The 15722-nt window shown below is 34.5% G+C and overlaps 1 protein-coding gene and 1 pseudogene across 4 annotated transcripts in view; one reads left to right on the top strand and one right to left on the bottom strand.

Moving 5' to 3' along the window:
• Positions 1-81: 81 nt before the first annotated feature.
• The window catches only part of ESCO1 (establishment of sister chromatid cohesion N-acetyltransferase 1), a 55973-nt gene continuing 40332 nt past the window's right edge, over positions 82-15722 (bottom strand). For 2 of the 3 annotated variants that reach the window (XM_081078879.1, XM_081078880.1), the window contains 4 exons: positions 13026-13115; positions 9676-9819; positions 5920-6107; positions 82-2089 (listed from right to left, as the gene is read on the bottom strand). In XM_081078879.1, the coding sequence (XP_080935005.1) occupies positions 1942-2089; positions 5920-6107; positions 9676-9819; positions 13026-13115 (570 nt within the window). In that variant the 3' untranslated portion in view covers positions 82-1941. Of the gene's footprint in view, positions 2090-5919; positions 6108-9675; positions 9820-13025; positions 13116-13641; positions 13766-15722 lie in introns of all 3 variants that reach the window. The other variant, XR_013995294.1, reaches the window with a different exon arrangement.
• LOC308509729 (heterogeneous nuclear ribonucleoprotein A1-like 2) lies at positions 6306-7521 on the top strand (annotated as a pseudogene). The gene is made up of 2 exons: positions 6306-6315; positions 6547-7521. The product of its transcript is annotated as a heterogeneous nuclear ribonucleoprotein A1-like 2 (transcript).

Below are 15722 nucleotides of genomic sequence, written 5' to 3'. Positions count from 1 at the left end.
CCAGATTGCTCACTTGTAAACACTATCTCATAGGGTTGTCATGACAACTAAATAAAATAATGCAGCACCACACATAGCAAAAACTCAAATGTTAGATATTATTAATACTATTCTTAGAAAAATTTTAAAAGTTATTTAAGGTGCTGTGTCTTCAATATAAACATGAAAACAAACTGTTTTCCTAGTAATGGTAATATTTAACCAAGCAATCAATATATCCTCTCTACCTCTGGGTCCCCTTGAAACCACCAAGGTTGGCTCCCCAAAGCAGCATATTATGGCTTGCATGGAAACTGGACCTGTATTATGAGATTAACAGTTACTACGGCATCTACACTATACCCAAAAATTTCATCCTGTTTTAAAACAATTATGGTCCCTGTCAGGCAGTGAGACCAAGCATAACTACAAGTCTCAAGCCCTAAGGGAAAGGGAGTGTCAAAAGTCAGACCATCATGATAAATGAGAGGAAAGTATTTACACTGCCTTATCATTACACCCTTAACAAAAAGCATAGAGCCTTACAACACTATAAATTTTAAAAGTACACATCTATAGGGGGATAAATGTACACCTGTCTGTTAATCTTAAAGCCCTAACTTTTAGCCATTTTTAATGGAAATATGATAATCTCAGCTCTTAAAAATAATCTATGTTAAATCATAGTGGCGCTTCATTCTTGGGCTGAGGCTCTTTATGTCTTTGTACTCTCATATAATGATTTTGCCTTTTATTAGAGATAAAGTTCAGTAGTTGTTGCTGACATACTGATCTCGTGGCAAACTGGTGAAAACTACCTTTTAAGAAGCCAGTGTTTTAATCATTTTTCAAGGTCTCAAAACTTAAAAAACTCTCTGAAAAAGCACAAATGACAACACACCATTATCACATTTATCACTTAGAAAAGCTATCAAGTATTTTATTATTTTACTCTACATTATATACAAGTCATAAAAGGCCACAGCAGTTTTTCAACATATAAACCCTTTAAAAGTAGAGGGCACTATGAAGGATTGACAAGTATCAAAATGAAGTCCAGTAATGAGGGCATATACTCAGTGTAGTATTTCTGAGGAATAACAAAGCAGATTCCAAGTCATCAATATTTAGCTTGCAACTATTCCACAGGTTTTTATAAACCTCTTTGGGATTTGTTAACAGCCTAAGTGTGACCAGTTGCCATTTATTTTTAAGAAGTAAAACCAGAATGAAAGAATAATAAACTTCAGAGGGTACCTTCCTAATTCTAGTCACTTTTAGGTCTCCAGGAAGGAAAGCTTCAATTATTTACACCTTCCACTTCTTCCTACCATCAAGAATAGGAAAGGGAGAAATGGAAGTAAAAGCTCAATATTCCAATTCCTCCTGCTCATTTGGCACTTTGCTTTTTGGTGGGGGTTCCTTCAAAGTGTATTTCAGGCCCTTAAAGAATTAGCTTTGAATTCCTAGACATGTAATATTGCACCCTCCTTGAATAATAACTCAAAAACACTGGTTTCTGCTCTGTGAAAATACAATCTTTAAAACTGTAACTGGTATCAGCAGATCACTATAAAAAAATACAGTACCAAACTACACTGGTATATTTCCATATTAAGAACTTCAAAATATACTTATCACTGAGACCATAGTCCTTGCATTAGTTTTCAGTCCACTATGAACAATTATCATTATCTGCTGCATGTAAACATGTCTAAATAACTATAGATAAAATACATTAATCATAAATTTCTGTAAAAGATAATAAAATATCTTCTTTATAAAACAAAACAATAATAAGCTATTACTGCATTGTTTCCAATTTTATGAAAATGGAACAACCTTATGGTTGTTGCCAGTCCTGAGTTCATTATAACAAAAATGGCCCTAGATCCTGGTTAAAGTCAGCAACCAATCCACTCTTCAGTAGACGTCTTCTAGTACTGTAGGCAAGAATTTGTTTTAGGTGCTATTTTGTCCATTAATAAAATTATATACCAGAAACTGACCGGTGCCACAGTACTGTGTTGCAAACAGTTTTCCATCAGGAGTGGGATCTGAGAAAGCAATTTCTTCTTTACTCAAATATGAGCCATATATAAAGTTACTCCTATTAAAAAAAAAAAGGGGGGGTGAAAGGGTAAAAAAAATTAGTATTATGTTTAGTCACTAAAATTATAAAAACCCGTCAAATATAATTTGACTTTCTTAGACTTTTTAGGTAACGTATATTCTAAAAATTATTGAAAATAATTGTTCATCTAAAATATTAATAATCTGAAATTTAAAATGTGTTTATGAAAGCAACAACGGTTTTAAAAACATTCACACAACACCTTTTCATTATAGAAATAACAACTCTGAGTAGAAGGAACGTTATCAACTTGATAAAGAGCAGCAAGGAACATCAAAGTTAATGGTGACAGACTGAAAACTGTTCCCGAGAGATCAGACACAAGGTAAAGCTCTCTCAGCATACACCTCTACTGTTCAACAATGTACCACAAAGTCTACCCAGGGCAATTAGACAAGGAAAAGAAAGAAAAAGCAACCAGATTGGAAAGGAAGAAGTAAAACTATCTCTTTTTGGAGATGACATGATTTTGTATAAAAAAATCCTAAGGAATTCACACCCAAAAAACTATCAGAGCTAATTAAAAGGAGTTCTGCAAGGTTACAGGATACGAGGTCGATATTAAGAAATTAACTGTATTTCTATATACTTGCAATGAATCCAAAAATGAAATTTAGAAAACACTCATTTAAAATAACATCAAAGAATAAATAGGATTAAATTTACCAAAAGAAGTGCAAGACCTATAAAATGAAAATTATAAAGCATTGTCGAAAGACATTAAAGGGTGCCAAAACAAGTATACACATTTTAAGAAAGGAAAAAACTGTATTAAAATAGTAATACTCAATATATACCGGTATCAAAACATGAATACAAGTCATGTGTATATACTTTTTAGGCATCCCCAGTAGAAAGACACCCCATGTTTATGAATCAGAAAACTTAATATTGTTAAAATGGCTTTACTCCCCAAACTGGTAAATCTGTCTTCTTTGCAAATCACTGAACAGTCAAAAGAACTTGAAAAAGAACAAAGTTGGAGAACTCACACTTCCTTATTTCAAAACATAGTACAAAGCTACAGTATTAAAGACAGTATGCAACTGGCATAAGAATAGACCAATGGAATAGAACTGAGAATCCAAATATAAGCAAAACTTCACACTTACAGTCAATGATTTTGACAAAGGTGCCAAGACCATTCAATGGGAAAGAATGGTACTCAGAAAATTGGCGATCCACATGCAGAAGAATGAAGTTAGATCCTACCTCCCTTCATACACAAAAATGAACTTAAAATAGATCAAAGACCTAAATATAAGGACTAAAATTATAAGCTCTTGAAAGAAAATGTAGGCAATAAACCTTTGTGGCCTTCGATTAAGAAATGACACCAAAAACACAAATGACAGAAGAAAAAGATTTAGAATTTGGAGTTCACAAAAATTAAAACTTTTGTGCTTCAAAAGACACGAAGATGATGAACAGAAAAACCACAAAATAGTAAAAAAATATTTATAGATCATGTATCTGACAAGGGACTTGTCTCCAGAACATATAAAGAACTATTACAACTCAACAAGAAAAAGATAAATAAACCAATTTAAAAATGGACATAGGATTTGAATAAGCATTTCTCTAAAAATGATATACAAATGGCCAATAAGCACATGAAAAGATGCTCAACATATAGCCATGAGGGAAATGTAAAGCAAAATCACAACGAAATGATACTTCACACCCACTAGGAAGACTAAAATTAAAAAGACAGTAACAAGTGAAGGTGAGGATGTGGAGAAATTAAAACCCTCGTACTTTGTTTGTGGGATTGTAGAACAGAGCAGCCACTCTGGAAAAGTTTGGCCATTTATCAAAATGCTACACAGTTACCATATGGGCCAATGAGACTCTCTACTCCTAAGTATACACCAAGTATACTAAGTATACTTACTAAGTATAAGTAAGAGAAATAAAAACATGCAAATATTTCTCTATTTCCCAGAGAAATAAAAACACACAAATGTTTATACATGAATGTTCATAGCATTATTATTCATAATAGCCAAAAGGAGGAAACAAGCCAAATGTTCATCAACTGGTAAGTGGATAAACAACATGTGGTACAGATACAGTGGTATCTTGGTTTTCAAACATCTCCGTTGACGAACATTTCGGTTTACGAACACCGTAAACCCGGAAGTAAATGCTTCAGTTTTCGAACACACCTCGGAAGTTGAACATGTCACGGGGCTTCTGCTGAGTGCAAGATCCTGAGGCCTAGCTGTCGGCTGTTTACGAACGTTTCAGAACTCGAACCGTCTTCCAGAACGGATTATGTTAGAAAACCGAGGTACCACTGTACACAGTGGAATATTATTTGCAATAAAAAAGAAAGGGCACACACAGATATACTCTATAACATGGATGATCCTTGAAAACATGCTAGGTGAAAAAAACCAGTCATACAAAGTTGTATATTATAGATATCCATTTATCTGAAATGTTCAGCAACAGGCAAATCCATTGAGACAAAAAGTAGATTAGCAGTTGTCAGAAGTTGTGGGAAAGGAAAATAGGGCATGACTGCTAATGGGTATGGAGTTTTTTGGGGGGAATGATGAAAATGTCCTAGAATTAAATGGTGGTGATGGCTTCAGAACCTTCTGAATATACTAAAACCTCACTAATTGTACACTTTAAAAAGATGGATTTTATGCTATGTAATTATATCTCAATACAGCTGTTATTTTAAAAAATTATTTTTAATTTAGCCAGGATATAGACTACTATTAGCATTTTTGTAACATAGTCTTAACAAGGTGAGCTGAGTACATATGAAGGATCAATAAATGAAAAAAAGTAAAAACTCTATGTGCTTTATCAGGAAGATTATGGTGGCGATCTCACTATCACAGAACAAATACAATGGCTATACTGTTTTATGTTTTTATAAACTAGAACCATCTTATGTTTGTCACGAAACCTAAATTTACAAGATTTAAAAGAAGGGGCCATACTCTCACTTAGGATATTATTTAATCAGCTCCATTTTCCAGGTTTAGTTCTGAAAGAGCTAAAAACAGACCTGCCACTTGTCATGGAAAGGGTAGGCAGATCTGATCCCTACTCAATCACTACTCAGTGATAAAATAACTGCGAGAAACCAAAACACATTAAAGCTCGAGATTCCTAGAGCCTTAGGATCTCACTTAAAACAATGATGGATTACTCTGAAAGCTATACCTACAGATAGTCAACAAGGACTCTATGAATAAACAAAAACAAGAGACTGAACTAAAAACCTCATTTATGTGATTGATTTTAACCTCCTCCATTAATCCTTCAAAGCAAAGGTACTTTAAAGAACAACCAAAAAATAAAATAAAACCATGCAATTTGTCTGAGTCTTTTCCTCTACATCTTTGATTAAGGGATCAAGTGATAAAAGCAAAAAGAAAAGCTAGTAAAAGATTTAGATAATTTACAAATAATATTAATAAATTAAGAAAAGTTGTCCTAAAAGCTAAACTCTCAAGAAACTTCCACATTTATTTTTGTTAGTCTTTAAAATTCTTCAATATCAAACACAGTTTGAATAAATGCGTTATTTTGGCCTAATCATAGTTACAAATAAGTAATTTTAAATGATTTAATAATATTTAACCAACAGTGCTTTCTTCCCTCTCAGATTAGCTTCATATAAAATAAGTACTTTCAGATCCAATACACTGACAATTTTATGAAAAATTTAAATTAATATAAAGGTTATACATTTAAGATTAATTACATGCTGGTCTTTACACTAAAACTGTACTTAAATCCTAAACTACTGAAAAGGAGTTGAGGAATTACATTCAAGTTACCTTAGGCATTCAATCATGCGAGAAGCAATTTTCTTCCGACGCATCATGCTGAATACCCATATTCGACTGATCCCACAGATAGCAGGCTCTGGCAATGTTGAGCAGCACCAGGCTTTTTGCCTTTCAAATCTGACTTTTTCTTCTTCTGACCTGATAACTGGAAGTTTCTCTTCTATAACTCTGTAGCCCTGTAGGTATCAAAATTGGAAAAAAATTTTAAAGTGAGAAAATTACTTAGCAACCGTCTAGTACTAACCTTAACAAAGAGGTCACTACATTTGTCTGGCTTTTTAAAAAACTATGCAGACCATTTACGCTTTCGTTCTCATTTGAGGAAATAGACCTGGATCTACGTTGTTCTAATTCACTTAACTAGTTACATGACCATGAGAGGAAGTTACTTAATTAAGCTTTAGGTTCCTTACCTATAAAACAGAAATATCCATTTCTTTCAAAGAATCGTTGAGAAATTAAATAAGGGGATACATACAAAGCACCTTGTCACGTACTTTACCCATAATAGGAACTGAATATTAGTTTTCTCTACCTCCCATACTGTAAGGACCAGCAAAGTACATGGTAAGCTTTTTTCTGTCTGTGGACGCTGCTGAATAAGCACTGCTAAAGTCTCCGCTCCCGTGCTCGTCACATCTAAGTCAGAGTCTCCCAAAGAGCTGGAGCAGCTGTGAAAGCTCTTCATCAGAGGTTTGGGCTTTGAAACAACTGATCAGAGTCTGAGGAGCCATTCTGAGCAATGGGGAACGCTCACAGACTGGGTGGTGATGAGAGACCCAAACAGCAAGCGCTCCAGAGGCTTCAGGTTTGTCTCCTATGCCATGGTGGAGGTGGGTGCAGCCATGAAGGCAAGGCCACACAAGGTGGATGGAGGAGTTGTGGAACCAAGAGGGCTGTCTCAGGAGAAGATTCTCAAAGACCTGGTGCCCACTTATCTGTGAAAAAGATGTTTGTGGGTGGTATTAAAGGAGACAATGGAGAACACCACCTAAGAGATGATTTTGAACAGTGTGGGGAAATTGAAGTGATGGAAATCATGGCTGACCGAGACAGTGGCAAGAAGAGAGGCTTTGGTTCTGTAGCCTTTGATGCCCATGACTCTGTAAGACAAGATTGTCATTCAGAAATACCATACTGTGAATGGCCACAACTGTGAAGTAAGAAAAGCCAGATCTAAGCAAGAGATGGCCAGTGCTTCATCCAGTCAAAGAGGTCGAAGTGATTTTGGAAACTTCGGTGGTGGTCGAGGAGTGATGTTGATGGGAATAACAACTTTGGTCGTGGAGGAAACTTCCGTGGTTGAGGTGGCTTTGGTGGCAGTCATGGTGGTGGAGGGTATGGTGGCAGTGGAGACGGCTATCATGGATTTGGTAATGGTGGAAGCAATTTTAGAGGTGGCTGAAGCTACAACGATTTTGGCAATTACAACAATCTTTAAATTTTGGACCCATGAAAGGAGGGAACTTTGGAGGCAGAAGCTTTGGCCCCTATGGTGGTGGAGGTCAATACTTTGCCAAACTACGAAACCAAGGTGGCTGTGGTGGTTCCAGCAGCAGCAGTAGCTATGGCCATGGCAGAAGGTATTAATTACTGCCAGGAAACAAAGCTTAGCAGGAGAGGAGAGCCAGAAGTGACAGGGAAGCTACAGGTTACAACAGATTTGTGAACTCAGCCAAGCACAGTGGTGGCAGGGCCTAGCTGCTACAAAGAAGATATGTTTTAGACAATACTCATGTGTATGAGCAAAAAAACTCAAGGGCTGTATTTGTGACTAATTGTATATCAGGTTAGTTTCTGTTCTGTGGAAAGTGTAAACCATTCTAACAAAGGGTTTTAATGTAGATTTGTTTTCTGTTTTGTTTTTTTTGCACCCATGCTGTGATTGCTAAATCTGAGCTGAATAAATGTATCTTTTTTTAAGTGTGCTGTGTAAAGTCTACTCTGAAGCCATCTTGGTAAATTACCCCAACAGTATGAAGTTAGAATTCCTTCAGGGTGATGCCAGGTTCCATCTGAAATTTCTTTACAACCTGCTTGGGCTCAGTCAGAAGCCACTGTCTTCAGAAACCTTGGTGTAGTTGAACTGACGGTTACTGTGTTGGTGATCTGGAGCTCACCATTAAAAGGGTCGTCCAAGCAGAGTCTGAAGTTTATTTAGTGATTAATGATTGTTGGCACATCCTATGCAATACATCTAAATTGAATTATGGTACCAGATAAAATTATAGCTGGCAATGAAGCTTGTGTATCATCCATTATCATGTGTAATCAATAAACGATTTAATATCCTCTTGAAAAAAAAGTACATGGTTAAGAACTCAGCAGTCATTAACAACTGCTACTGTGCTTGCTGCCATAGTTCTGGGGTTCACAGCTGTGTGGGAACTAGGACTAAGGATGGCAGAGTAATCAAGAATTTAGAAAGGTCCTTTCCCCACACTCCCATCTCTTAAAAAAAAAAAATCACTTTAAAAAACATACATCTCCTCTACCAGTCCAGATGCAAAAAAGAACACAGCCAGTGTTCTGATAGAACATGACATAAAACTTAAAGCAATCAGACAACACAAGTAAGAATTAACAATAACAAAAAAGCAAGCAGGACATAGCTATCTTCTAGTATAAACACTTCTATAAGTCATTTTTGGAAGTAGGTAGACCAGAATAAAAACACAAGGGTTTGCACTGTATAAAATTAACTCAATTTCAGTATGGCAAACTTTTTTATGAGTTAGTCAATTTATATCAAATTTATATCCTCAAACTACCTTACCAGCTACTGATTTAAATTAATTTTGTTATAAATAGCAAGATTAATAAAACTATACATTTCAGGCTGAATCTTCTTTAAAAAATAGCTAAACATTCAGAAATCAACTCATGCTGACTTATTTGACTTTTGACTTTAATAGAAAATTTTATGATGAAGCACATTTGCAGGCGAATGTTAGTATACTAAAAGATATCAACTGAACAGAAGTCAAATCCAATGTGCATTGAATTCATCAGCAAGAACTCAGCTGAAAAAAGAACTCAAAGGTATGCCTCAAAGCGAGCATGATTAGGGAGTCCAGAATCTTCTCTTAAGTTGGTCTCTTAAGTTGTTACTACTTAAGTCTTATAATGTGAACATATCCCTTTTACTGTGATTCTACTATTTTCTGTACAATCTGGATCCTAAACACAAGCCAACTCCTCATTTACAGCTCAACCAAAGCATGGTGATTTATTCCAGAGGTGGGCAACTTTTTATAAAGAGCCAGATAGTATTTTAGACTTTGCAGCCCACCTGGTCTGTGTTAACTACTTAACTCAGTCTTTGTAGTGTGAAAGAAACCATAAATAATACGTAAGCAAATGAGTGTGGCTATGTTACCAAAAAAACTTTATTTATAAAAACAGGCTGGATTTTGACCCGGAGCTATAGTTTGCCAACGCTTGATTTATTCTAGAGCTGAAGGGACTGAGAAAGACATTACATTTAGTATCCAACATGGAAACTTCCTGAACAAAATTTAACAGTACTTTTGATTTATAGAATTTTTATCTTACATACTTGAGAAACTAATTACCACTGAAAATATAGCTCCACTGTAGTAAAGAATTACACAAAGGAATTCTTGCATTCACATTCTTCTTTACATAAAATGTTGATAAATTCAGTAGGATTATGTTATTCAAGATTACGCAGTAAACTCTTTAAACACCAAAATACATATGCACACTTTAAAAATCACTTACCCATTGGATATGTTCTGCAATTAGGCAGCCAACGACTTTTTTGTCATTAGAAATAAAGAGAAGTGTTTTAGTTCTGGAATAGCACATTAGTGGAGCCTGTTGGAAACCTAAATCATTATCAACCATCTCTCTAATCTCGTCAACCTGCCAAATAAAGAACAGTATTTTTTAACAATGAAAGCATTTGTATATACGTACAAATATACTATTTCAATTAAGTAAGTTGAGTATATCATTCCAAGTAGGACATCCTCTAACAAGTTCTTTTGAATGACTATGTTAACTAATAATGTTTTTCAAGCCCTAAGGACCAATTTGCAAAATGAGGGAAGAACTAGAGAGTAATACCAAACCCAGTGTCTAGGGAACAAAAGAAGTGACAGCTCCTACAATAGGCAAAAAGAATATTAAGGATTCCTATTAGCATCATGGGTTTGCGAACTGGAAAGAACTTCACTGGAACCTCAGCCAAGGAAGGTACTTTTCTTCCCGAGCCTTAACTGGTACTTTCATTAGTAAATGGAAATGGGCACAAAGGAAAGAAATACATATTTACTCCTTTATCAACCATTTATAGGCCAGACATTATGCAAAGTACTTCATGAATATTATCTTACTTAAATCGAGTATCTCTTGGAGGGCTATGGTTCTTCCCTTTACATATGGAAGAAATAAAATTCAAAGTTAAGTAACTTTCCCATGTCAGATACTGGACATCTAGAAAGCCAAGGAGCAGGCATTTGAACCCCTAATGTTAATGTGGCATCAAACTGCTTTTTCTAGTTTACCTTCTAGAACTGTGGTGGTCAAAGTCAAGTATAAGCTCAAACTTTTTTTTTTTTTTTCAAGTGACTGGCTCTAGGCGGGCTCAGGCACTCCAATGTTGTCTAGACTAGGCATTGCTCTACCTTTTTTATTTTATTTTATTGGGGAATATTGGGGAACAGTATGTTTCTCCAGGACCCATCAGCTCCAAGTAGTTGTCCTTCAATCTATCTGCGAAGGGCTCAACTCCAAATCCAGTTGTTTTCAATATTTAGTTGCATGGGGCACAACCTACCATCCCATGCAGGAATTGAACCGGCAACCTTGTTAACAGCTCGTGCTTTAACCAACTGAGCCATTTGGCCGCCCAAGCTCAAACTTTTATAGGCATTCATAGTCGAGATTTTTATAGGCACTTCAACATTAGTTCCTTCCCCAGTTAAAAAATAATCTGCAAATACTCAGCCCAATAAATATGAATTTGTGTCACTAAGTTAAAAATGTAAATAACCACTAAGAGAGTTAAGTATCCATACCTCTGACATGCAGAATACTATATCCCTTATTCAGTAATAAAAACTCAAATCTTTCTAGTCCTGGAACAGTTTTTCACAATACAACTCCTGATTTGGTTCCTAAAGACAAATTACTCACAATTGCCTAGATTTTAATTTTTAACCTGTTATGGGTTACTAACTAGTACCAAACTGAATTATAGGTTACTAAGACTTTATCCTGAGAAACTAAAATGAGGAAATTCGCATTTCCTGAGGATTCTTAGTAATAATAAAGTCTGGATGTCACATATGTTAGTGTAGCAAAGTTTCCACTGTGCATTTCCAAATGATCGTAGTTGGAATTCCAAAACTTCCATAATTTAATTTTCATTTAGTCAATCACTAATCGAACATTAATTCAACAAATATTTGTTTTTGTGCAAGGATCAATGTTTCAAGTACAAGACGGGGGCCATGTTTACACGTCACTCTTAAATGCTACAGTCTATACTTGTTAGGCAGCAGTAGTATGGGGGCTTATTTGGGTGTCTGGGATTGTCCAGTCACATATTCAGTATTATCTGAAAAGTCAGGAACCCAGGATAAACTTTAAGTAGAACGTTAGATGAATTTTCAAAATAATCGGTTCAAAGTGTTTTCCTTCAATCTCCACTTCAGGTGAAGTATTCCTAAATTTAAAGAGGCCCAACTGTTAATATAAAAAAAGTACAATAAATTATTTTCCTTGTATTTCTAGACATTTTGGACACACTCTAGTGTAATTAAGTTTTTCAGATGAACAGCTGGACCCACTGCTTTACATCATGAGGCAATTCTGAAAGTATCTGGAGATTGAAAAACATTTTGAGTATATTATTCGAAATGTAATTAATGAATTATTTAAAAATAAATTTATCTTATGGTTTCTTGTCTTTTAAGATACTCACTCTATATAATAAAATGGTTCCAGATATCATTCTCTCTCTGGTTCATTTCTGTGAACCCTTAAAAGTATAGAATTCTAAATTGGACTAAAACTTGGTTCACCCTAGATATAAGGATTTTAAGTTTTCTACATTTTATCTATAAACCAGAATACATCTTTTTTCTCTTAACATTATGACTGCCTCATGTTTAATTTCAGGATTACTATGACCTACTACTGGATCCCCGTCTGCAGTAAGTTTTTATTTAGAAATCTCTCAGAATGAAACTTTGTATTTATTAATTTTAATTTTCTAAATTATGATTCAGATTTTAATTCTAATTATTGAAATCACTTATGTGGCATTATTAACTAGCATGTCTTCTATACCATCACTCAAAATTACTGATAAAATATGGGACAGGGCCGGCCCAGTGGCTCAGGCGGTTAGAGCTCCATGCTCCTAACTCCGAAGACCACCAGTTGGATTCCCACATGGGCCAGTGGACTCTCAACCACAAGGCTGCCTGTTCGACTCCTTGACTCCCGCAAGGGATGGTGGGCTCCGCCCCCTGCAACTAACGGCAACTGGACCTGGAGCTGAGCTGTGCCCTCCACAACTACAACTGAAAAGACAACAACTTGACTTGGAAAAAATCCTAGAAGTACACACTATTCCCCAATAAAGTCCTGTTCCCCTTCTTCAATAAAATCTTTTTTAAAAATTATATATACATACATACATATATATATTATATATGTATGTATATATAATTTTTTAAAAAGATTTTTTTAAAAATCTTTATTATATATCTTTATTATATATCTTTATTATATGTCATATATTATATATATGTATGTATATATATACATATACATACATATATACATATACATATACATATACATACATACATACATACATACATACATATATATATATATATATACGGGACAGTGATCAACTCACTAAAAATTCATTTCACATTTGCTAGACACACCACAAAGTTTAAGCATAATTTTTCGGTTGAGTTGTATTCTTTAAACACTTATTTTCTTGTTTTCAGAATTGGTGTTTAAATGCGCTGCGCTAGCAATGCATTATTCTCTTAAAATCAGCTGCAAATTTGCCTATTCTACATGAAATTTCACTAGAAATTTACCTTTTTCAGGGCATACTTTGGGTCTTCAGGAAGAACCATTATTATCCTGCCATCAGGATATTCAGCCAGAATTCTTTCTTTCTTCCAGCCCTAGATATTTTTTTAAAAAAATGAATTTTATGTACATTTCATTCATCATATTCACGTACAAGAAAAACACACTAATGTGTCTAAAAATTGCAAACATGGAAAAATATGTGCTCATTAATGTTTAATGACAAGATAAATAAGCTATTTTGTTAAGCATAGAATAGGTACAATGCAAGCTAATTTCTTTATACTACTCACTCAGAGATACCACAAGAATATTTCTAATTTATCATTTCCCATTTTAAATTAATTCACACACCAAAAGCAACCCCTTAAAGTCAGTGATTCCCAGAACCTAAAGGATAACTCTCCCAGTTTCATGATAAAAGAATTAAACTCTTACTTCTTTGGAACATGGTTACCTCCACAAACACTCATGGTTTTATGTCTGGCATGCCAAAGACCTCCAGGAGGTTTTAAATGAACTGATTTGCATGCAGTAGTCCAATATGTAAGGAATAAGTGTTTATTCTTATTGATCACAACTATCAAAGTCACAAGAAGGAGACTATAAAAATATAACTACCTTCTAAGAATCTAATAGGGAAGGAGAGGCTACGTTGTGTGTATCTGAAGTTAAACATACTCAAAAAAAGAGAGGTAATAAACTCTTCTTCAGATCCACACTCGTGGTGATTAATGAGCAGAACCTGCATGAAAAAAAAAACAAAACAAAAGCCACTTAAATCTAGGAGGTTGGGACTGAACCAAAGGTTAAAACTAGGAGCTTTGAAGTCAATAATAAGCATAGAAGGAATGAGCTTAACGGGTTGTTCCATTTGTCTTACCCAACCAACTTTATATAAAAAAGTCTTTCAAGAAGCAATATGTACTTCTAAGAGAGAAAACCATCACCTTCTTTCTGAGATTTGTTACTTTTAAGAATATAAAAGCTCAACGAAACCAAGAAAATGGCAACTACATTTTTTAAAAATAGTATGGCAAGTCTGAAAGGAGGTTGATTTTCTTAAATAATCCAGAACGGTTTTTTTGGGAAAGGGGCAGGATCTTAACTGGGGACAAAAAGTCTAGCAACAGCTTGATATATATAGTATATATCAAGCATTTGGAGTAATTTGATATTTGGATTAAAGAATTTAAAATCAGAATTTGTCTGAAAAAACAGAACACCCAAAGGTAAAAGCAAAATTCAGGTGATTACGATGGGTAAAGTGTTCTCAAGATTTGAAAAGAAGGAAGGAAAGGAGCAGAAACAATAGTCATAGAAGTCATTTTTTTTCCAAATTAGAAACTAGATCTGAATTATATCCAAATCTGAATAAAGACATTATAGATATCACCTCTTTAAAAACAAATTTATGTTAATACATTATTTTGAGGAAACGTTTTTAAAATAAATCTATTTTCCATAAAATGAAAATGGAGACTTTTCATTTTAAAAATTAAACTACAAATTCAATAAACAACTAGAAATTTAAGTAACACCAACTTATAAGAAAGTAATACTTCCTGAACTAAATATCTAAGGATAATCTGATAAGCTATTTTCCTATTATCTTTGAAAACAAAAATACTGGTCTAATGTCATTATATTGCACCACAGGTGCTAAATTATTTTACTTTACTGACTTTAGTACAAAACTTTCTCTTGAAAAAAACTTGAGACTTGCATGTTCATGAAGAAAATTTTCTCACAAATGGGTTTGACATAATTTTACATTTTAAATATGATTCTGCTTTTTCATGCACACATTTAAGAAGTAGGAATTGAAAAGAACAGTTACTACTTCTTAGATTTCTAGTATTCATGAAGACAGCATATTTTAGTGAAAACTTTTTAAGAGTTTTGGAGTAAAAATTCAGGGTTTAAATCCGTTTTTGGTATCACTAGCTATATGACTTTGGGCAAATATCACTGGAACTTTCATTCTCTTTCCTGAACTAGGTTATGGACAAAATGGTGGTCATCACCTCTAGCACACTGGGCAGTTAAAAGGGTTGTATTAAGATGATTCCTAACATAGTCGCAATTCTTAGTAACTTCCATTCTGCATTCCTATTGGTATCAAACTAACGTCAATGCACTACTCTAAGAAAACACAAGTTTATAATAAAGTCCCCAATAATAAATTCAAATTGTGGACAAAGAAAGATGAAGGAACCAAGTTGGCTAATGTCTGTCAAATAACATACTCATGACATTTATATGCTGCAAATGCAGTTAACTTTTCCCTGGAATCAATAATCACATGATCCTTCTGACTTTAGAGAATTTAGAGGACATGAAGTCTACTGCTTGAAATTGAAGCAGATGGGGAAGTTGAAAGGAAGGGTACATTCAATTCAGAGGAATAACGAAAAAGCCACAGGTCTTTTGCCAAGATATGAATACCAATACAGTATTCTCACCTTTAGTTCTACCATGTTACACATATCCCTCTGATAGCAAGTAGTATTTTCCAAACTCCAATTTTCTTTTTCTTTTTTTAAAAATTTTTATAAGCATTTACTTGAGCCAAACTGACCACATATGCCAAGGACCAAGACCTCAAATGCTCTCCCAAACCCCAGTTTTAATTCACCCATCCGGCTGCTGAAAAGCAGAAATCTTTACATTCCTAATAGCAATCAATGATTTTTTTTGTT

This window comes from Rhinolophus hipposideros, assembly GCF_964194185.1.
Source record: "Rhinolophus hipposideros genome assembly, chromosome: 17".
Classification (NCBI taxonomy): Eukaryota; Metazoa; Chordata; class Mammalia; order Chiroptera; family Rhinolophidae; genus Rhinolophus; species Rhinolophus hipposideros.
Note: the sequence above shows the minus strand (reverse complement) of the source record. Positions and strands in the feature narration are given on the sequence as shown.